We start from the raw sequence: 19,476 nt of genomic DNA, 5'->3' as shown, positions 1-19,476 counted from the left end.
AAGGAGGAATGAAAGAAACGAAATAAATTTTCTTTTTGCGTTAAACTTTAAAGAACCTTTTCAAGAGTATTTGAGATAAAACATCCTTCGAAAAAAAAAAAACAAATAGGATCGAGAAAAAGATTTAAAAAAAAAGCCAAAATATTAATTAAATTTTAATAATGCCTCATCGGTTTATTCGAAATCATCAAAAACTTTAATTTTCTCACCATATTTTCTTAAATGTCTTCGCGGAAATTGTATTTCTTGAGGACATCCTCTGTCTTCTGCATGGCCACACCACGCCGAATGATACTGTAGACACCCACCTGGGACAAATTAACAACGGTTGATGCAGCTCTCTGAGCCTCCGTCACTCCCAGCTGTCCTCCATCGAAGACAGCTCCCAAGTGTGGCCACAACGGTTGAAATTCCCCCACAGTCAGGGAGCTAGGTTCACTGCTACGATTGGCGCTGGTGAGGGCAATCGGCATCCGGAAAGCTCGTGAAATATCACGGATGAATGATGCATCTGGGATGCGAATCCCAATCCTCTTAATACCTGGATTTAGGTATGGATTGCTGAGTCGCGGGGATTTGTCCACAACGATTGTCACGGCACCCGGAAGGAGTTCCTTGAGCATCTCACGTGGAAGATGATCAGCACAGCCCCAAAGGTGAAAATCATCAATTTCTGCCACACAAATTGCCACCGGTTTCCGCTCTTCGCGTCCCTTGATCTCGTAAACCTTCTGAATGGCTTGGGCATTGTTGGCATCACACGCAAGACCGTATACTGTATCCGTGGGCAAGGCAATCACTTCACCGGCTGCCAGGAGATCCCGTGCCAGTGCTATGGCATTGGGATCGGCAGCATTGACCACCCCCAATGATGGGGATTGCATTTCTTTGGCCCTCAATTGACGTTCGGAATGAAATTGTCTCTCAACACTTTTTGGGCACTTTTTCAGTTTGATTAGATTCTTAAACATGTGAAACATATCTGGCCACAATTAATCCCTCCAATTGTGTCCGCAGAGTTGATTGCAGCACTTGTAGAACGTGGTCATGGGCTCATCTGCTGAACGTGTTTGCATTTGCATAAAATAAGCCCGTCTGTGATTACACTGAGGGCACACGGCGTCTGTTGAATCTACGTTCTCCCACGCAGCTGCACCACCCATAACATGATCCACTTCCTGGAAGAGAATGAACAGAAGAATCTTTTAGCAGAAAATAGCAAGAGATGATGAAATAAGTTCGTCTAACCTTCAATTTAGGGTACGTGCGGAAAGCAAACTTGCGATTGATATTGCAAATGTACGGACAACTGCGGCAGGCGAATCTGTTGCACAAGGAGTCCTCCTCAACCATCAATAAATTCCCACAACTTGGACAGAAAAGTAGCATTTTATTTTTTCTACTCACATGGACCTTTCGCCGTTTTCGCCGCCTGCTGGCACGCACAAACTGTTCGCCGAAGTTGACACGAAGTTTGCTTTGTAGGCCAGCTGAGATGTAAAATTACCTACAAATAAATCGGGACTAACCAAATTTTGCACTATTCGATTCAGAGAATTATAAGAAACCTTTTTATACTTACTGGAGTGCTCTAAAACTTATGCTCCTTTCAGAAAATGCGTTTAAATATTCCCATACATTTTCCCATAGAAGCCATCAAAGCCATTGAACGAACAAGTGACGTCACTGGGGGGTTCCAAGAAATTGCTCACACAAACCCCACAAACCACATAAAATACTATAGTTTTTACAATTTCCACTCAACAAATTATAACGAGGATTAAAAAAAGTACTTCCTACATGAGATAATGCAGAAATAATAAGTAAACACACATTATTTCACAAAAAAAATCCCCACAAAAATGAAAATATTTACTCGAAAATTCTCAACTGTCAAATCATACTTTTTCGGAACACGAAATTCAGCGACGTCGCATGTTCGTTCAATGGCTTCGAAGGCTTCTATGGAAAAATATGTATGAAAAATTTTTCAAACGCATTTTCTGAAATGAGCATAAGTTTTAGAGCATGCAGGTAAATATTAAAAAATTTCTTATATTTTTATGAATCAAATGGTGCAAAATTTGGCTAGGCCGAATTTATTTAAAAGTTTGGGGTCATTTTCCGCTAATTCTACTGGCCTATTGGGACAATCAGATTTCTTCGGAAAGTGTCGCCGAAGAAAAGCCGATAATTGGCGTTTTGACGTCTCTGTGTGTGAAAAAAAAGTCCGTGAAAATTTTGTAAAAGAATTTTTGTTCACTCTATCAAATTGCCTTCCTTCGTGGGCTCTATTCCTGGGCTCTGCCCTGTCCTTTGTGATCACTCTCTTAGTGTTGTTGAAAATTCATTTGGGTCTCCCCACCGAGTGGGCTGGATCGAAGAAAAATCCATTCATGGTCAGCATTTTTAATCATTTGCATTTCTTCCATCTCCAATCTCTGACCTTTTTCCCTCTTTCTCTTTGCTTTATTTGTTAATCACCACAGCGATTATCACACAGGGGACATCTTGCGTATATGCGGTAAGTGGCTTTTGCACTGGCGGCAGCTTTTTTTTGCATTGCATATGAGAGAAATGGCGGATGGGGATTTCCGGAAGGAAGTCTACGTGCAAACGTGGAAGCAACTTTGTCCGGGATTTTCTCTTTGCACAAATTCACTCCCCACCTGTAGCTGCAGTAAGCGTAGAAAACTGAAATTCTTTTTTCTTTGCCTTTCAGCTGAATATTTGAGGGTTTTTGGGGGCGTCTCTGGGTAAGCCCTACAAGTGGCGTGATTTGTGAAGGAAGTTCGTGAAAGAAAAAAAAAGGAAGAAGCCAAAACGCCACTGCAGAAGAACCAAAAAATACTACGTAGAAAAAAGAAGAATATTCAGCAGGTCAGTTTGCGTGTGGGTTGTGTATCAAATGAGGGCAGAGTCTCACTTCTGTGCTGTGCCTCAGAAATTCCTGTATGCAGAAAAAAATGGAGAATGCAGATGGATCCAATCGCTCACGCGAACATGATTCATTGAGTGTCTCCCTGCGGAATTTCCTCAATGTTGCCTTTCAGTCGACAACCGTGGACACATCTGTAGCATCAGAACGTCCAGGTTAATCTCCCTCCCTCTTAACAGCTGCCTTTACGTACTGTAAGATTGGATAATTCATGCCACTCTTTGCTTTCTTTCTCCTTATCGGCATGACCTCCCGCGACATGGATGACCACCCTCCCTTCCACTAGACATGGACTGTGATCGCCTATTTGCTGCTGAACCAATTGATGATGGAATTCTCGATCCAGCCGTCTTCCTGGTCAGTGCAACATCCTTGTCGATAAATCACAGCAATTAATGGAAAAAACTATTTGATTTTTTTTCCACAGACTGACTACCATTCGCTGAATCCCAACGTTCGGCTGCCTCATGATTTACTCTCACACCCGATATCCAATACGTATTCAGCTTATCAAAATCTGAGTGTTGTTGGTGCCAACTGTGAGATTCTCACGTCAAATTCTGTTCCTCCAACGTCAATAATGCAACCAGATTCATCAACATCCGCCACGGGAGAGTTCTATCGGGATCCCTTCCCACTGGAATGGTCTCGTCTCACCCCATTGCCGCCTGAACAGAACTATCAACCCCCTGAGGAGGTAGTTACGGACACGGCGATTAATCTGAGAAGGAGACGTGCTAGTCCCGATGAGAATCCAACTCCGTGCAAAATTCCCAACACAAATCCCGATTCATCAACGACAAATTGCCCCACAAAGTACGAGACTGAAAATTCCATTGAGGACATGCAGCCAATTCCCGAGGAACACAACTATCTGCCACAGGAAGTGTCAAATCATGAACCATTCAATTGCGTTGAATGCTTCCCACCCACCTCGCATGCTCATGCTGAAAATGTAACACAAACCAAAGTTGAGAAGAAGACAGAATCGCCCAGGATGGCATTCTATCAGCCCCAAAGTCCCCAACCTGGAAGTTCCGGAGGAGGAGGAAACTTGTGCGTACAAAAATCCTTCAAAAGAATGTTTGATCTGAGATTGAATTGATTTTTTTTTCATTTTCTTGCAGCTCCAGTGAACCTATTCCAGGACCAAGTGGTGTTAGTAGAACTTCCGGAACGGGTAGGAATACAAAGCATGGTGGGGTGATTAAGAAAATTGGCATTTGGTATGATGATTCAAGTTGTGACGAGAGTTCAGACAATGAGAGTGACCGGAAGCACTATCAGGAGTCCCTTTCATCGAGATCTGTGATTGTTACAAATGAAGCAGCCGTCCAGACGACGTCTGATGCCTCACAGGCACCATCGGGTTCATCTGCTGGTACAGCCGATGTGCCTGGACCATTCCTAACTGCTCCTGATCTCTCCCTCGACTGCTTGTACGATTCGAGTGGCGATGAGAGTGATGTGGTGCTCGTAACACCGGACAATGTAAGATAACTATTTGAGATTTTTTTCAAAATTCTTGGAGCTAAATTTTTCTTTGTTTCCCTTCAGCCCCCAATTGATCTTACGGGAGATTCAGATGAGGAGGATTTGTCATACGGAATGATACAGCCAGCCCACTTGGATATACGCCCACAGCGTATTGAGAGTGGTCGAAGGGCACCAACGGGTGAAGGGCTTTCAACAGGTGGCAATGCATCGAGTAGTACGAGTGATGTCCCACAGCCCATGAGACTCTTCAGTGAGTACCCGTGGACAACGTGCAATCCCTTCCGGATGCACACGGATAACACATCGGACTACAATGTGGATTACTTCTCGCCAAATCGTCGTCCAACACTTCCGGTGCCGTCAATTCCGTGAGTAATGCATCAAAAGGAGACACTGTTGATGGGCTGGATTGAATTTGTAGAAGCTTCATTGGCTAATGCTTGTTATTCTTTCTTTTCTTTCTCTCTCTCACTGACAGAACAACAATTTATCGTAGACGTGAGAAGCCAGATCGTGCGCAGGCAGGAAGTCGTCCCGTCTTGTCACCACCATCTGTCTCACCGGATGTGCCGGTGGAACGTGCAAGTAGTGCAATGCACTGGGCAGTCAGTAGGGGTACAACAGCGTGTGATTCTCCGCCCCAAAGAATGCATCATCTACTCTCAAGGGCCAATGATCCAATTCTCACCAATATTTGTGTTGATCAACGTCTCAGGGAGATTGAGCGTCCTACAACACCACCGCCGTACATTAGGGATGTTTCCCCATTGCCCCAGGAGTACAATGCATCAGATTCAACTGTGATCTACGTGATTCCAGACTCAGATCCAATGTGAGATTGTTAATCTTGTGCCAGGAAAAGAAAGGGAAGATTAACATTTTTTCTTCATTTCAGACCTTCGGAGGGTCAACGGGAGAGAGTTCCACGTCCCATTTCTCAAGCACCAGCTCCAATACACAGCACTGAGGGTGGATGTGGTAGTGGCAATGGGGGTGGTGGTGGTGCGAGGATGATGAATCAACCGAATGGAGGAAGTGGATCGAGCTCATTTCATGTGATGGAGAGACCAACAAGGACTAACTTGTGTGGTGTTGTATCGTCAACGCATCAACCAATAATGACACCATCAACGCAACATTCATTTAGAACTATCTTTGGACGCACAAATGCCGGGCAGGGAGCATGCCATCCGCTGCTGGATCATCGCTACAGTCGCATGGGGACACGACAAAATTCACCCTATCATAGCAATTGTATCCGTCCACCACCGTATGCGCCGCATGAGAATCTGTGGTGTCGCCAGCAGAATACCCAGGAACTCCATAGACGCCTCATGACGCCCAGCAATTGTGTCAGTGGGCATCGGCAGGTGAGTTTTCCTTCATTTCTTTGAAATTCTTTTAATTTGCAAAATAATTATGGTTGTTTAGGCCTCTTCCCGGCCAGCGTGTGGCTGCAATGAGACCCGTGGAAGCTTCCTCTATCCACGGCGTCGTCGTACATCCTATCCAGCTGCCATGGAGCACTCCCCGCCGCCGTTGCAGCAGCCAACCCTACCACGGGATTCACCCTTCCCCATTCGTTCGTATCGCGATCACAGGTTGTGGCAGGAGATGCTGAGAGCACGTGAGCAGCATGTGTACCACCATATGTTCCATCCATGGTTGGAAGAGGCTTCGGGTCCGCAGCTACATGTGAGCATTGGCTTGAGACCGGAACGTGACACAACGCATCCACTTTTGTCGCGTCTCAATCAATTTGTGCGCGTCATTGAGGCACGTGGCTTGGCAGGGAGCAATCGTGGGGCGACGCAGGAAGTGATTGAGCGCAACACCTTCCCGCACAAGTACAAGCGGGTGTCCAGATCAACAGATGGGGATGAGGATAATACGGAGAAGTGCACCATCTGCCTGTCGCAGTTTGAGAATGACAACGATGTGAGGTGAGAGAGGCTCTCAACTTTCTTTAACTTTTTCTTTTATTGTGTAACATACTCTGACCACATTTTGTTGCCTCATTTACCCACAGACGCCTGCCGTGCATGCATCTTTTCCACATGGATTGTGTCGATCAGTGGCTCGTGACGAATAAACACTGCCCCATTTGTCGTGTTGATATTGAGACTCATCTGAGCAAAGACATGACTTCCATTTGACCGCATCTGCACAATCTCTTCTTTCCGGATTAGTTAAGTGTTGCAAAAATTATTGGCTCAATAGTTGAACAAATTTTTCTTCTATAAAAAAATGGAATCGTTAATTTAACTTCTTTTCTCTATAAATTTTGGGATTCATTTGGAAAAGTAAAAAAAAGAACATGAAAGATCTTAATTTTGGATTTAAATAAAAATGAAGAATAAAAATTATAATCCCTAAAAGACCTAGAAATCAGCAGAAATCAAGAAATATTGAAGAAAAGACAAAAAAAATTAAAATTTATTGTTTAATTTCTCTGTAAAACTTTATTTTCTATTAATCTCTTATGTTAAAAAAAATGTTAATTTACTTATGGAACATGCTAAATGGGGGTGATTTAAGTGGCGGAGGGTATTTATGAATGGGGGAATTTGGTGTGGAAATTTATTTTTGATAGTAAAAACTCCAAAATCGATATATTATATTATTATATGTAAATCTTATTCAAACAAATATGTAAAAAGCACTATATATTGAAGAATATTTGGGAAAGAAAAAGTGCCATAAAATACAAAATAAATAGAAATAAAACATTTTTTCTCTCAAAACTGTGAGATTTTTTTTCAAATTAATTTGAAGAAAAAATCTGCTAGAATTTGGTAGTCCTCAACGTGTTAACTTTTTGAGAAAGGTCTTACGATTAGGTAAATTCTAGCAGTTTTCTTTGCAAAATGTCAGACATTCAAGACGGGAGATTTTAATTTTATATTAAAAAACAGGTAATTTGTAAGCCTAATGAGCCTGAAGATGTTTTATTTACCCCAAAATTTTCAAAAAAGGGCAAAATGTAAATTATCAGTTTTAGTAAAATAAAAAAAATCTGCTAGAATTTCTGAATTCTAACGTGAAAACAAACTTGGAATAATGTGTAGTGTGTCCATGGAATTTCCACTGGAAGCCGGTTTCATTTCTTTTAATGGTTTCAGTGTTTAGTGGAAGCAAGAAAATCTAAAATCAGGGAAATTGACAAGGAAAAAGGATGTTGAGATCCTTGTTAGGTTGTTCAACTGCTTACCGAGCATGTCTTCCCGGTATCCTTGAAGCTGCCACAACCAACATTCAACAAACAAGGGTAAGAAAATGAAGTAAAGAAAAAAAAACAATTTAAAGGTTATTATTTTCTTTCACAGAATACTTTCATCCTGAAAAGGAGATGGCCTCCGGGTCTTCACAAGAAGGCTGAGAAGCCCAAGAGATTCCGGAGTCGCCAATACATTTATGATCTTGTGGAGGATACGGAAGTACGGAAGGTGAAGGACATAGAAGTCGTGCTGACCACATTTGTCGATGGAATTGGACAAAAGGGAGATATTGTCTCTCTAAAACCTCGCTATGCCCACAATATGCTGCTCCTGCCTGGACTGGCGGTGTACAAGACGGAAAAGAACATCCAGAAGTACAAGAAGGATGCAGATGAGCCAGAAGTAAAGAAGCACAGCTCACCGTATGTCCAGCGAACAATCAACATGATTGAGGGCCTCATTCTGCCGATTGTCATGAACAAGGATCATCCGTGGGTGATTGAGAAATGGCACATTCGGGCATCTCTGCGAAAAGCTGGCTACTATGCCACGGATGAGTCAATAACCATCCCTGAGACACCCATAAGGGGTCCCGATTTGTCGCTGGAAAACAAGGAATTTACGGTGCAAATTAAAATTAATGGTCAGGAAACAGCGATACTCAAATGCAGGATTCATCACTGGAGCACCGATCCTGTTGGGAGACTTCCCTATCTTCCTGAATTCTGGAAACTCCCATCTGATCCTATTGTTGCATAAATCTGCATGGGATTATATCCCTTTAGAATGTTCATAATTAAATAGTTTTTACATTAAATCACAGAATTTTCCTATTTTCATTCATTTTCCGTAGAATTTGCAGGATTTCGTTCCTTTTCAGCTATGCAGTTCTACACCGTTGTTGATCCGATCGCGATGAAATTTGGTACAGAGGCTCCTTATATCAGGCGGTGTCAGATGGCCGTATTGATTTTCCTCCCGGAGTCCCCCTTCGTAGCGCCCCCATATAAAATTCATCTTTTTTTACTTCTTTTTGAATTTGGCGCGTTTTTTAGTACAATTTGTTGAATAGAAAATGAGACAGTGCACGTCACTAATACTGTCTCCCTCACACTTTTAGTTTTTCACAATTTTCTCGTGTTTTCCGCCGAATTTCCACCAAATTTTTACTGAACGTACTTTGGGCCTCCCTGAGACACCCGCCAACTTTTCGCACCCCAAAAATGAGTCTTTCCCGGAAAAATAAATATTTTAAAATGTTTCCGACCGTTGCATTTCAAAATTCGTGCACACACTAAATAAAAAAACTCACCTACACAAAATGCCAGAGTGAGAGGAAAGTATTTTTCTCATGCCATCTCGTTTCTGAAAAATAAAGGTTCGGCTCCGATGTTATCTTTTCTTATCCTCTTAATAACAAGTGGCGCCCTCACCATCCCAGCTGATAGCAAAATCCTTTGCGAACACGTGAAAAACAACCGCGATTTTCTCAGAATTTCCCAAATTGTAGAGAGTATTTCACCCAAAGAAAAGTCCCAGGATGTCGTGGTTGTTTGGATCGAGAAGTCAAGCACCGCCTCAGGGTGATGGACCACCACCGCCAGAACAGGGAGCACCAGGTCAGGCTCCCGAAATGGGTCTCAGCAAGGCCGAAAGGAGAGCCATGGAGGCCTACAGATTTGATTCATCCGCCCTCGAAAGAGCCGCTGAGGCTGCAAAGACTCTCGAAAAGTCCAGTAAGTTGGATGAATCCTTGGATAGACACTTTTCCGGTTCGTAACATAACCCTATTGTTGCATAATCGGGGAATTTCTTCGTTTCAGAACATGCCCGTGAAGCCCTTGAACTCTCAAAGATGCAAGAAGGCACCCGGCAGCAGGAATTGCAAGTCAAAGCGAAGGAATATGAAGCTCACATTGAGACGGCAAAGGTGGAGCAGAAACGAGTGGACTATGAGGAGAGACGGAAACTTCTGTCGGAAGAAACAAAGCATCAGCAGCAACGAGCACAGTACCAGGATCAGCTGGCACGGAAACGCTATGAGGAGCAGCTGGTGCAGCAGCAACGTGTTCAGGAGGAGAATCTCCGGAAGCAGGAGGAAAGTGTAGCCAAACAGGAAGCCATGCGTCGTGCCACAATTGAGCATGAGATTGAGATGAAGGAGAAGAACAAATTGAAATTGCTCGAAGCAGAGCTGAGGGCAAAGGCAAAGGTTGACAGGGAGAACAGGGATATAAATCTCGAACAGATTCGACTGAAGGCTCAGGAGCACAGAGCCACAGTGTTGGAAGGGATTAAAACAGCAGGTTCTGTGCTCGGAGCTGGAGCTCAGGCGTTGCTGAATGACTGGCAGAAGGTAGCCACAGCAGCTGGAGGGCTGTCCCTTCTTGCCCTGGGAATTTATTCAGCCAAAGGAGCCACTGGAGTTGCTTCGCGATATGTTGAGGCGCGTATTGGGAAACCCTCGCTTGTTGGAGAAACTTCCCGCTTCTCCTTGCTCGAAGCAACACGACATCCCATTCAGTTGCTCAAGCGCTTCCGGAGTAAACCTGCTGATGCCCTTCAGGGGGTCATTTTGGAGCCAAAGCTGGAGGAACGGCTTCGGGATATTGCCATTGCAACGAAGAATACGCGCCAAAATCGCGGATTTTACAGAAATATCCTCATGCACGGACCCCCGGGGACGGGAAAGACGATGTTTGCGAAGAAGCTGGCCAATCATTCGGGCATGGATTATGCCATTATGACGGGTGGTGATGTGGCGCCAATGGGACGTGATGGGGTCACGGCAATTCACAAAGTTTTCGACTGGGCCAACACCAGCAAGCGCGGGCTGTTGCTCTTTGTCGACGAAGCCGATGCATTTCTCCGGAAACGCTCATCCGAACGCATTTCTGAGGATCTCAGGGCATCCCTCAATGCCTTCCTCTACCGCACAAGTGAGCAAAATCACAAATTCATGCTCATCCTGGCCAGTAATACACCCGAACAATTTGACTATGCCATCAATGATCGTCTGGATGAGATGGTTGAATTTACACTGCCCGGTCTCGATGAGCGAGAGCGTCTTATGCGTCTCTACTTTGATAAGTTTGTTCTGGAGCCAGCTGCTGAGGGCAAGAGGTTTGTACTTTTCTTTCCTTTTCCGGAAGCATTTAAAGCAAATCTGCTAACATTCTAATCTTTGTTTTTAGGCGCTTCAAAGTGGAACAGTTTGATTATGGTGCTATCTGTAGCAAAATGGCAAAGCTCTGCGAAGGAATGTCCGGAAGAGAAATCTCCAAGCTCGGAGTAGCGTGGCAGGCAGCCCTCTACTGCTCCGAAGATGGAGTTCTGACGGAGAAGATGGTCTTGGACAAGTGCATGGAGGCTGTTCATCAGCACAAACAGAAGATGGCATGGCTTTCAGAACAAGAGAAGGGAGACCACAAGTCCATCACAGGTGGAAAGGGTCAGCAGTAACAATATAGAGGAGTAGCATTTGTGTGCGGAGTCATGACCTATAATGTGGGAACAATCTCCTATGTGGAAGGATGTCGTCTGCCACATCCGGCTACACCAGCTGAATTTCCTGGAAATTTATATTAAACTTCCCTCAGCTGGTGATGGCTTCCTGGCATCCTTTTTATTATAATCTTCTTTGGTAGAAAATGAGAGGAAAACTAAAAAAGTTGGTTATCGCGGGTAATAAATTACGCGGGAAATGTTCTATAAAGCAAAATTCCGAATTTCCTTCTTGCATGAAGTTAGTTGTATAATGGCAAACAAAATTTTTTACTCCATGAAGTTGGCCGAAAACTAAAAGGAAGAAGAAGAAAAAAAGGAGATTTATTTTTGAGTAAAATAGACAAAAAATTGTTTTTCGTAAATAAAAAGGAAAATCGTGAATTTCCCGAGAAAATGACAGCATTTGATGAATTTGCCTACTTGCTCAATTTGAGCGAAAATCCTGTAAGTACTTTTTGGGCATTTTCTTTCATTCGCATGGATTCTGCAAGGAACTTTCAAGGACAAACATTGATTTTGATTATTTCTTCCCTTTCCTCCAGACAATTGAGGATTTTATCCTCCTGACAGGGACAATTGTTGCCCTGGTGGCTTTTATTTTGTGGTGTTGCTTCCCCACAGTGCCTAATGCACAGCCGGCAAAGGAAAATTTTGGGCAGGGATTCTCATGCAATCGCTCAGTTCAGCATCCCTTTTCGAGTCACCAACAGACCACCTACAGCAAGGACTCCTATTCGGGGATAAATTCAAGAAACTCCTACCACTACTGCACTTAGGGGGAGACGCACGAAGAAACTACTGGTGATCATCACTTTCATTCCCATGGATGTGAAATCAAAATGAAAAGACATGCTATTTTTTTCCTTCTTACCTTTACAATTTAAACATAAAAAAAGAACTCATGATCTCTCTATCTAGTCGAAAAGAAGAATAATGTATAATCTGTCGTATTATAATCGTGTGCAATGTGAACTGAAGAAAATATTTAACAACAAAAAATGATTTTTTTAAATAATTTTCCCTGAAAACTTTCCGGGTGCTGTAGATGGCGCATCAGTCCAGTTGTCAGCAGCAAAGAGATGGCATGGATTCGGGGAGCTTCTAAGCCGTGAGTTTATCCTCATAAATTAACTTGTTTGCAGTCACTTTAATTAATTATTTATTTATTTAAAGACTCCTTGAGTGCGTCTCGAGGATCAATGAACTGGAAGATGAAACGTTTCAGCAGATTTTAACCTTTGTCTATGACTACAAAGTCTGTCAGACTCTTGTGGAAGTCAGTGTTGAAGATGCTCTGAAGGATTTGCAGGAAACAACAAAACTAGAGGATAATATGCTCCTGATGACAATCAAAACCATTTCCCACATATTCAAAAGAGCTCTAAAGTTTATCATGAAGCCCACACGTCTTCAGGCAGATCTCACGAAAATCCTCGGATTCGAGGAGAAGAAAGCAGAAGCATTCATTAAGTATTGGATTCGGGAGCAAAAGCAGATTTTGGATAATCTCGAGACGGAAACAGGTGAAACGAATGAACTGAAGGATGTCTCGTGGAATTTGGAAGTTGATCTTGCCTCAGAAGCTAGAGAAAAGGAAAAGACCCCTGTTGGATTGATTGAGCTAAAGACATCGGCCGGAGATTCAGTGACATTCCATCAAACTCATGCCCAATTGTCGAAATTCTTTGATCAACTTGAGGAAATTACCCAGGAGCTGGATAATCTTAGGAAATCTTAGTGTTTAAGCTATTTATAAGTTTTATTTCTAAATACAGCTAATAGATAAGCTAATAATTAATATCGTAATCAGTCATCTTTTGCCGGAAATTCCACCACTCACCCAAGAATCCAATGTCTATGATGCGTCGATGAAATGATGACCATTCTGGCTTCAGATACGAGCAGTTAGCACGATAGTTTGCCGTTTCATCGCTACAATCATCCAGCCACATCAAGGACAACACTCCCAAGGATAATCGTCTCAGCTGACCCGAATTGACATTTCGCTCAACCATCAGGATGTGTTCTCTTGAAATGGGATTGTGGAGAGATTCGTGCACCAAACTCATTTCATTCTGATACGTCCGAAGGGTCTCCATGAAATTCTCTCTATCTGGATTTGTTTTCCCACAGTAGTAGAGACTTCCGACCACTGATCCAACGACTGTCGCCTTCAGTGGCTTATCCCGGGCTTCTCTTCCCAATCCCGCAATAACCTCCATGTAGTCGAGGAAGAGGTGCTTCCAGTAGGTGGCCCATTTCTCCACAATTGTCCCCTTCAGGCGCTGCGGGAAGGTTATTGCATTCAAACGACTCTGTACTACAGCTGCATTGCTCTGGTAATATTGCAGGAGGGACTTGCGGAGGACACTGGTCGGGAAAGGCATGTTCACTTTTTTTTATAACCGCAACCACAAGAATCAAAATAATGAAAAAGATAGGTTATGTTTGTTCCGAAAAAGTCGCTCAATTTCTTCCCGCCAAAATTTGCTCGCTCTTTTAAACGCAAACGTTTTATTTTCTCAATTTATCCAATTTAAAAAAGAATAATTTGCAATATTCTTTTTTAATTTGTAGTTACAACAATTTTAATGATTTTATCAAAAAAAAATCAATAAATTGGCTTTCTTTGGAGAAATTCATGAATTTGGGGCCCGTGGAAATTTTGACGGTTGGGTAACAAATTTGAAAATTTTGACGGTTGGGGATTTTACACGACTCTCATTTCCCGAAAATGGATTTTCGCGAGCTTTTCACACCAATGCTGCCATTCGACGCGGCGTCGCTTCCTGATTGCAAAAACTTACTTCCGGCCGGAAAACTCGGCGGAAAACGTGAGAAAATTGCGAAAAAGTGAATGTGTGAGGGAGACGGATAGCAGGAAAATGCATCCATCTCATTTTCTCTTCAAGAAAATGTACCGAAAAGGGCGCCAATTTCAAAAAGTAGTCAAAAAAGCACGAATTTTATATGGGGGCGCTACGAAGGGGGGCTCTGGGGGGGAAATGAATGTCGTTGGTAAAAGCCGCCTGGTATCAGTAGTCTCTGTACCAAATTTCATCGCGATCGGACCAACGGTGTAGAAATGCATAGCTGAACAGGAACGAAATTATAGAGAGATAAAAAGAATAATTTGCAATATTCTTTTTTAATTTGTAGTTACTACAATTTAAATGATTTTATAAAAAAAAAAATCAATAAATTGCCTTTCTTTGGTGAAACTCATGAATTTTTGCATTCTCTTTCAGTTTAATACAGCATAACTTTCACGTAATCTGATAAGCAAAGTTGAGATAAATCATCATGAAATAAATCATAAAATTTCACCAGAAAACAATATTTAGTTAGATGGTGGATCAATTTATTGGAATGGGATGACGCTAAATGATGTTTTATTGTAAGAAATCGCAAAATAAGAAAATCACATGTAAAAATAAAACATGATTTTTTTTCTATAAGATCTAAAACACACACACATTCAATTTATTTCATTCTACCCTAGGATATATAAATAAATAAATTACATAGAAGAGGGTTTGTATATAAATTTATACTTAATAACTTTGTCACGTGCTCAGAAGAGTTTTTTTTTTGTTGTTGAAAGATTAAACTTCATTGCATTCCAAGTAGAGTTGTCGGCAATCAATACCGGACCTTCCCTGTCGTCCAGCCTCGTAGAAGGTTTCAAAGGCTGTACTTGTGGTTCGTTCGAGGACAAAGCTGGTGGCGTATGTACCCAATTGGCAGAATATACTTGTGCCTCCGATGTCAGCATTGCACTCCCTATTGGCCTCACAGAGATACTTCTGCATGCACTTGTCGTCGCTATTCTTGTACGTCTTCGCATAGCCCTTGAGCATGGACAACCCAGCAACGGCAGCATCACTCACAGAGTCCTTCTTACCAATTGAACGAGCACGGATGGAACGATGCGAGAAGGATGTCTTGAGGGCATCCAAGAGATTCATCACGATATTGATAAACTGCAAGAAAATTAATAAAAAAGAAGATATTTAAATAATTTTGCTAAAAGGTAAAAAAAAAACTGATGAGCTGCACAGTAAAGCTAGACACCCACACAAAAATAAAAGAATCAATTTCACCCTCCACTCCCACACACCAAAGTTGTATGAAATGTGGTAAGAAAAGAAGTTGGAAGAGATTTTTTTTTGCTCTGTACAAGTACCACTCACCTCACCAGCCTGCTTAGCCATCGTGTTAACCTGCTCAGGATCTTTCGCGCCCAACATTGCTGAGAGAACAGCCGCCAGGATTCCCTGTCATTGCCAGAAACCAATTTCCAAGATGTAAGATGAAAAGAAACATAACTACAGCCTGTACACTACTGTCCCATGGCAAAAAGCTCCAATTTATTTTATTTTCTTTTTTAGATTTAATCCGAAATTAATTTAAAAAAAAAATTCTAAAGATTTGCAGTGTTGTACTTTAAAAAATATTAAGATTAGGATTAATCTATTTAATTAACTTCTTTATGTTGATTCTTAAAAAAAATCAAGGAGAGAGCGTCCTAAAACCGATCACAAGAACTGAATTTAAGACGAAAGATAGTGGAAAAAATCTCATATTGAGAATACTTCTGGTAGTTCTCTTTGTACAATTTTATGGACTTAATAAAATTAACGAATTTTCTCAAGCAAGAAAAAAAAAACGTTGATATATCCTAGATGGTTTTGCAAACCTTATATGAAAACTGGCTAGAAAATTCAACCAGAATTCTTTAACTTTCATACAAGAACTCCTAAAAGACTTTATTCAACCGAATCCATTTAATTTCTATAAAAATAAAAACTTTTTATACGTTTTTTAATTCGCTTTTTCTAGCGAATTAATGGACGAATCTGGATTAGTAGAAAAAAGGCTAAGCTTTCAGTCATCCCTCTCCCTAAAAATTATCTTTAATTATGGACTAATCTGTCTTTTAAAATCTTATTTCTCTTAGTAGGAGAGTTTTAAATTTTATCGGTTTCCTAATTTATCTAAATAAATAAATCTAAGTCCAATCCTAATACAAATTAAACCTAAAGTTTTAGCCTTGCTTTGAACTAATTTTAATAATGAAATTCCTAATTAATATAGATCATTGAGAAACATACAAGAATCCATCAAACACTGTACATTAGGATAAAATGAACGGAAAATGCTTTTTCATTGCCTTTGGGACTGTAATATGCATTATTTACACATTTTCTAAGTTTTTCTCATTATTTCCGTTAGGGTGAAGGGACATTGCCAGCATTAATAAGCAGGGGGGTAATAATAAAAAATAAACTAAAGAACACTACAAGGTGGATTAATAGAATCACAGGGAAATTCTACTTTCAACTGCTTTGGGGTTCTTTTTGTGAATGAAAAAAAATTGTGAAAATATACTCTCTGGATGGATATGAGATGAATTTACCTGCATGGGTGATCCACCACCACCGTTGTCTACTTTGTCGATACCATCATTGTTCTGTCCACCACCAAGGATGGCTGTTAGAATTTTGAGTCCAACAGAGAGGAGATTGGTCCAGGGAGACTGTGTAAAGCCCACATTGTTGTCAATGTCATCGCTCTTTGTGGGGCTGCTGTTGCCATTGGCGGGGAACATCATCTGCAGCACGGTGCTCAGCATATTTGTCCATGAGAACCCTTGTCCGGATTCTTGGATTTGATTTGTCTGAATGTCATCATCAATGTCATCCAGAGCTACCTTCTTCAGGGCATTGGGTTTCTCGGCAAATTTACGGTTGACTTCCTCAATACGTGCAACTGGTACCCGTGGTGGCTCCACAATACGCTGACGCGCCACAATCTCTCGCGGTATGTATTGATTGGGCAGTGCAAATACACCATTGGCCATGAGTAGCACAAAGAAGCACCATCCTGTCACCTGTGTCTTGAGCATTCTGTGAAAAATTGGTGAACAGTTAGGTCAGTAATGCTCCACAAAAAGCGATCGGCCTCTCCAATAGTCGAGAATATATAATCCAACTCATTAGGCATAGTTGGTTAATTGGGTGGAGAGAAGAGTTGGATGCGGTTGGAATAGTGTAAAAGTTCTGTGTGGCCCAGTGGCCCCATAAAATCCATTCCGTGTCTTCGTGACTCTTCATTTTGTCGTTCGTTAACAAATAATTACGCACAAGTAGGTCACAATCGCTCTTCTGCCTTCTAAGAGGCGCACACTCCATACACACATCAACCCATACTGAGTGAATGAGCAAGATCCGACCAATAAATCCAATTGCAATGTTTGTGCATGATTTATGGAAGTTGCCAAGAACTCATCAGCATTCATTATTATTATTAGGTGCAAATGGGAAGAGGAATGTTTTACTGGCCTCCATGTGTGAACAATTCCATTTAAATTCTTTTAAAAAAATCTTTGAGAGTTTCTGTACGCTCTTAAAATAAGAATCTTCATTCCTCCCACGCTAAGATAGGTAATTAATTCAATCTATGAGATCATTGCATTTAAAAAGTGAATTTGCGATGCTGCACCATTGATAAAATAGCACTACAGCATAGTAAAAGTGAGTTTTGACATGACTCATTGGGATTCCCCTTTGAGATGCTTCATTTCACTGGTTAAATGAATTTTTAAAAATCATGCTAAAGTCTCTTTTTTTATGTAGAAAACTTTCTACACACCACACAAACCACACAAAGCATTTCATCATCCACTTGCTGAAGATCTGCAGCATCAAATGGACTGGTGCGATGAATGATATTTTATGTTTTCGCGGTTTTCGCGATTTTCGCACCTCCAAGAGATTCGCTGAACTTGAGTAAAATTCATTCAACTAAATGACCTAAAGTCAAAGGAATGAGAGGAAATGAGAGTTTTAGATTTTTTTCTTAAAGAAAATAATGAAAATTATTCATTGAATTTGCTTTGAGCTGAGAGAGTTCGGCTTTTGTGTGTTTTCGTGACCTTTTGTGAGTTCAATAGCACAGTATTTAGCGAATACAACTCTCACCTAACCGCTTCAGTTCGATTGATGTTTTTTTTTTAAAGACTTTTCTGGACTTTTCTCTGCCACTTTTCAACCGGATTGATTTATTTCGAATTATTGTTTTAAAGCTTTTCTCTTCACAAAATCAATTCTATGAACTTTTAAGCTCTATGTGATGATTTATTGTGGTTTGAGCGGTTTATGATGAGTAACTTGAGATTAAATTGAAATAAGAGTTATGGAGACCAAATGGAAAAATCAGGAAAACATTGATTGGTTGTAAAGGGACAAAAGAATTAATTAGATTAAATGTATAATGTACTTGATAAAACCTTAAGCTATAAGGCCTTAACCCTTTAAAAATGATCTTAGGATTAATGATAATGGAAACTCGCAGACTTTTATCAACGTTTTTTTTTAAACCAAAAATTAAGAATTAATTCATTTTATTAAATACCTCTCCTTTACCCAAAGGTATTTCAGTCGATACTAGATTATTAATAAATTGGTAAATATTTCAAATATTGATAAGAATTTTGTATTTTCCACTTAGGAAAAGAAGGTTTTGTCCTTAAAATAAATATTCGAATTTTTTATATTTTGGCCAATAGAGAATTTCCAGAAATTAAATCATCTATCTAGCATGATCAGTTTTAGAGAATCTAATCACTCTTTAATATCTTTTTTCTATAATAATTTAAAGTCCTTCCAATAGAACTAAACTGATTGAAAGAGAAAATGAATGAATTAAATAAATTTGGATCATTATTGAGGATCAGTGATTCACATCATTTCCTATTCCATTTACTCACTTAACTTAATGACTTAAAAAAAAACATTCGCAAAAATTTAATAATAAGAATTTTGCAACTTTAGAACAAGGCTCACAGCTTCTAAAGAAACAAACTATATTATTAAGAACATTCCAGCATCAACGGTTTAATTTTTAATTATTCTTTCTTAATGCTTGTATTCAAGCGGATTAATGCTACTGTTCCCCTTTTTATAAATCAATGAAATCCGTGAAAAATATTTAAAAAGATTTGCACAATTGTTTAACAATTAAACGTAAATTTAAAAATATTTTCTGCAAATTAACAACCAGTAGAGCATAAGAATGAAATGAAGATCTTCAACTTGTGAATAAATTGAGCTGAGAAAAACTGCTCCTAATTTTCTTATACTTCTTTCTTTATTTTGCTTTGTAGCCAAATAAGAAACGAAATAAACTTTAATAAAAAGCCCCATTCGTCATGTAATTAAAATAAATGAAACTGTTCTTTTAAAACTTCCAAACTGTTAACTGAAATGAGAAAAAACTCCGAGATATTCTATTTAAAGCATCCAATGCTTTCAT

The 19,476-nt window shown here is 40.5% G+C and overlaps 10 protein-coding genes across 11 annotated transcripts in view; 5 read left to right on the top strand and 5 right to left on the bottom strand.

The window, feature by feature from the left end:
* Positions 1-148: 148 nt before the first annotated feature.
* On the bottom strand, positions 149-1,445 carry LOC129793942 (DNA-directed RNA polymerase III subunit RPC10). The gene is made up of 2 exons (XM_055834481.1): positions 1,249-1,445; positions 149-1,178 (listed from the first exon to the last, which is right to left on the bottom strand). The coding sequence occupies exons 1-2, from the start codon at positions 1,387-1,389 to the stop codon at positions 993-995; spliced, it is 327 nt and encodes a 108-aa protein (XP_055690456.1). The 5' UTR covers positions 1,390-1,445; the 3' UTR covers positions 149-992.
* Positions 219-884, bottom strand: LOC129786959 (threonylcarbamoyl-AMP synthase). Its single transcript, XM_055822224.1, has one exon. The coding sequence runs from the start codon at positions 882-884 to the stop codon at positions 219-221; it is 666 nt and encodes a 221-aa protein (XP_055678199.1).
* Positions 1,446-2,193: 748 nt separating the features above from the next.
* On the top strand, positions 2,194-7,179 carry LOC129793759 (cell surface glycoprotein 1). Of its 2 annotated transcripts, none has more exons than XM_055834048.1 (11): positions 2,194-2,399; positions 2,490-2,524; positions 2,723-2,880; positions 3,225-3,295; positions 3,366-3,994; positions 4,066-4,429; positions 4,496-4,803; positions 4,914-5,267; positions 5,331-5,805; positions 5,867-6,378; positions 6,465-7,179. In XM_055834048.1, the coding sequence occupies exons 4-11, from the start codon at positions 3,227-3,229 to the stop codon at positions 6,589-6,591; spliced, it is 2,838 nt and encodes a 945-aa protein (XP_055690023.1). In that variant the 5' UTR covers positions 2,194-2,399; positions 2,490-2,524; positions 2,723-2,880; positions 3,225-3,226; the 3' UTR covers positions 6,592-7,179. The 2 variants fall into 2 exon arrangements, with proteins under 2 accessions (XP_055690023.1, XP_055690011.1); XM_055834036.1 differs by having other exon boundaries at positions 2,723-3,093.
* A 342-nt stretch (positions 7,180-7,521) lies between these two features.
* LOC129793884 (39S ribosomal protein L9, mitochondrial) lies at positions 7,522-8,470 on the top strand. Its single transcript, XM_055834359.1, has 2 exons — positions 7,522-7,703; positions 7,762-8,470. The coding sequence occupies exons 1-2, from the start codon at positions 7,611-7,613 to the stop codon at positions 8,410-8,412; spliced, it is 744 nt and encodes a 247-aa protein (XP_055690334.1). The 5' UTR covers positions 7,522-7,610; the 3' UTR covers positions 8,413-8,470.
* A 577-nt stretch (positions 8,471-9,047) lies between these two features.
* LOC129793784 (ATPase family AAA domain-containing protein 3A homolog) lies at positions 9,048-11,374 on the top strand. Its single transcript, XM_055834123.1, has 3 exons — positions 9,048-9,389; positions 9,477-10,776; positions 10,848-11,374. The coding sequence occupies exons 1-3, from the start codon at positions 9,194-9,196 to the stop codon at positions 11,113-11,115; spliced, it is 1,764 nt and encodes a 587-aa protein (XP_055690098.1). The 5' UTR covers positions 9,048-9,193; the 3' UTR covers positions 11,116-11,374.
* A 62-nt stretch (positions 11,375-11,436) lies between these two features.
* Positions 11,437-12,160, top strand: LOC129793950 (uncharacterized). The gene is made up of 2 exons (XM_055834494.1): positions 11,437-11,604; positions 11,703-12,160. The coding sequence occupies exons 1-2, from the start codon at positions 11,554-11,556 to the stop codon at positions 11,934-11,936; spliced, it is 285 nt and encodes a 94-aa protein (XP_055690469.1). The 5' UTR covers positions 11,437-11,553; the 3' UTR covers positions 11,937-12,160.
* A 12-nt stretch (positions 12,161-12,172) lies between these two features.
* On the top strand, positions 12,173-12,954 carry LOC129793926 (uncharacterized). Its single transcript, XM_055834456.1, has 2 exons — positions 12,173-12,268; positions 12,334-12,954. Exons 1-2 carry the CDS (start codon positions 12,240-12,242, stop codon positions 12,896-12,898), a joined length of 594 nt encoding a protein of 197 aa, XP_055690431.1. The 5' UTR covers positions 12,173-12,239; the 3' UTR covers positions 12,899-12,954.
* Positions 12,901-14,454, bottom strand: LOC129793922 (mitochondrial import inner membrane translocase subunit Tim29). The gene has a single exon (XM_055834442.1). The coding sequence runs from the start codon at positions 13,545-13,547 to the stop codon at positions 12,948-12,950; it is 600 nt and encodes a 199-aa protein (XP_055690417.1). The 5' UTR covers positions 13,548-14,454; the 3' UTR covers positions 12,901-12,947.
* Positions 14,455-14,504: 50 nt separating this feature from the next.
* On the bottom strand, positions 14,505-17,375 carry LOC129793828 (uncharacterized). Its single transcript, XM_055834261.1, has 3 exons — positions 16,580-17,375; positions 15,354-15,437; positions 14,505-15,143 (listed from the first exon to the last, which is right to left on the bottom strand). Exons 1-3 carry the CDS (start codon positions 17,066-17,068, stop codon positions 14,766-14,768), a joined length of 951 nt encoding a protein of 316 aa, XP_055690236.1. The 5' UTR covers positions 17,069-17,375; the 3' UTR covers positions 14,505-14,765.
* The window catches only part of LOC129793817 (uncharacterized), a 28,142-nt gene continuing 23,201 nt past the window's right edge, over positions 14,536-19,476 (bottom strand). Inside the window, exon 6 of the transcript XR_008750967.1 lies at positions 14,536-17,069. The gene's annotated coding sequence lies outside the window, so the exon portion shown is untranslated. The remainder of the gene's footprint in view (positions 17,070-19,476) is intronic.

Source organism: Lutzomyia longipalpis, chromosome 1 (genome assembly GCF_024334085.1).
Source record: "Lutzomyia longipalpis isolate SR_M1_2022 chromosome 1, ASM2433408v1".
In the NCBI taxonomy this organism is placed as follows: Eukaryota; Metazoa; Arthropoda; class Insecta; order Diptera; family Psychodidae; genus Lutzomyia; species Lutzomyia longipalpis.
The sequence above is the reverse complement of the archived record's forward strand: the minus strand, read 5'-3'. Positions and strand labels throughout refer to the sequence as shown.

Excerpts from the sequence above, each read along its gene's own strand:
- LOC129793950 (XM_055834494.1), top strand. The coding sequence starts at position 11,554 with ATGACAGCATTTGATGAATTTGCCTACTTGCTCAATTTGAGCGAAAAT. Across the intron at positions 11,605-11,702 it reads TCAATTTGAGCGAAAATCCT|ACAATTGAGGATTTTATCCT; the intron begins GTAAGTACTTTT and ends CCTTTCCTCCAG.
- LOC129793884 (XM_055834359.1), top strand. The coding sequence starts at position 7,611 with ATGTTGAGATCCTTGTTAGGTTGTTCAACTGCTTACCGAGCATGTCTT. Across the intron at positions 7,704-7,761 it reads CCAACATTCAACAAACAAGG|AATACTTTCATCCTGAAAAG; the intron begins GTAAGAAAATGA and ends TTTCTTTCACAG.
- LOC129793922 (XM_055834442.1), bottom strand. The coding sequence starts at position 13,547 with ATGCCTTTCCCGACCAGTGTCCTCCGCAAGTCCCTCCTGCAATATTAC.
- LOC129793828 (XM_055834261.1), bottom strand. The coding sequence starts at position 17,068 with ATGCTCAAGACACAGGTGACAGGATGGTGCTTCTTTGTGCTACTCATG. Across the intron at positions 15,438-16,579 it reads GTGGTGGATCACCCATGCAG|GGAATCCTGGCGGCTGTTCT; the intron begins GTAAATTCATCT and ends TGGCAATGACAG. Across the intron at positions 15,144-15,353 it reads TGGCTAAGCAGGCTGGTGAG|TTTATCAATATCGTGATGAA; the intron begins GTGAGTGGTACT and ends ATTTTCTTGCAG.
- LOC129786959 (XM_055822224.1), bottom strand. The coding sequence starts at position 884 with ATGCAATCCCCATCATTGGGGGTGGTCAATGCTGCCGATCCCAATGCC.
- LOC129793784 (XM_055834123.1), top strand. The coding sequence starts at position 9,194 with ATGTCGTGGTTGTTTGGATCGAGAAGTCAAGCACCGCCTCAGGGTGAT. Across the intron at positions 9,390-9,476 it reads AAAGACTCTCGAAAAGTCCA|AACATGCCCGTGAAGCCCTT; the intron begins GTAAGTTGGATG and ends TCTTCGTTTCAG. Across the intron at positions 10,777-10,847 it reads CCAGCTGCTGAGGGCAAGAG|GCGCTTCAAAGTGGAACAGT; the intron begins GTTTGTACTTTT and ends CTTTGTTTTTAG.
- LOC129793759 (XM_055834036.1), top strand. The coding sequence starts at position 2,955 with ATGCAGAAAAAAATGGAGAATGCAGATGGATCCAATCGCTCACGCGAA. Across the intron at positions 3,296-3,365 it reads TCGATCCAGCCGTCTTCCTG|ACTGACTACCATTCGCTGAA; the intron begins GTCAGTGCAACA and ends TTTTTTCCACAG. Across the intron at positions 3,995-4,065 it reads TCCGGAGGAGGAGGAAACTT|CTCCAGTGAACCTATTCCAG; the intron begins GTGCGTACAAAA and ends ATTTTCTTGCAG.
- LOC129793926 (XM_055834456.1), top strand. The coding sequence starts at position 12,240 with ATGGCATGGATTCGGGGAGCTTCTAAGCC. Across the intron at positions 12,269-12,333 it reads ATTCGGGGAGCTTCTAAGCC|ACTCCTTGAGTGCGTCTCGA; the intron begins GTGAGTTTATCC and ends ATTTATTTAAAG.
- LOC129793942 (XM_055834481.1), bottom strand. The coding sequence starts at position 1,389 with ATGCTACTTTTCTGTCCAAGTTGTGGGAATTTATTGATGGTTGAGGAG. Across the intron at positions 1,179-1,248 it reads GCACGTACCCTAAATTGAAG|GAAGTGGATCATGTTATGGG; the intron begins GTTAGACGAACT and ends ATTCTCTTCCAG.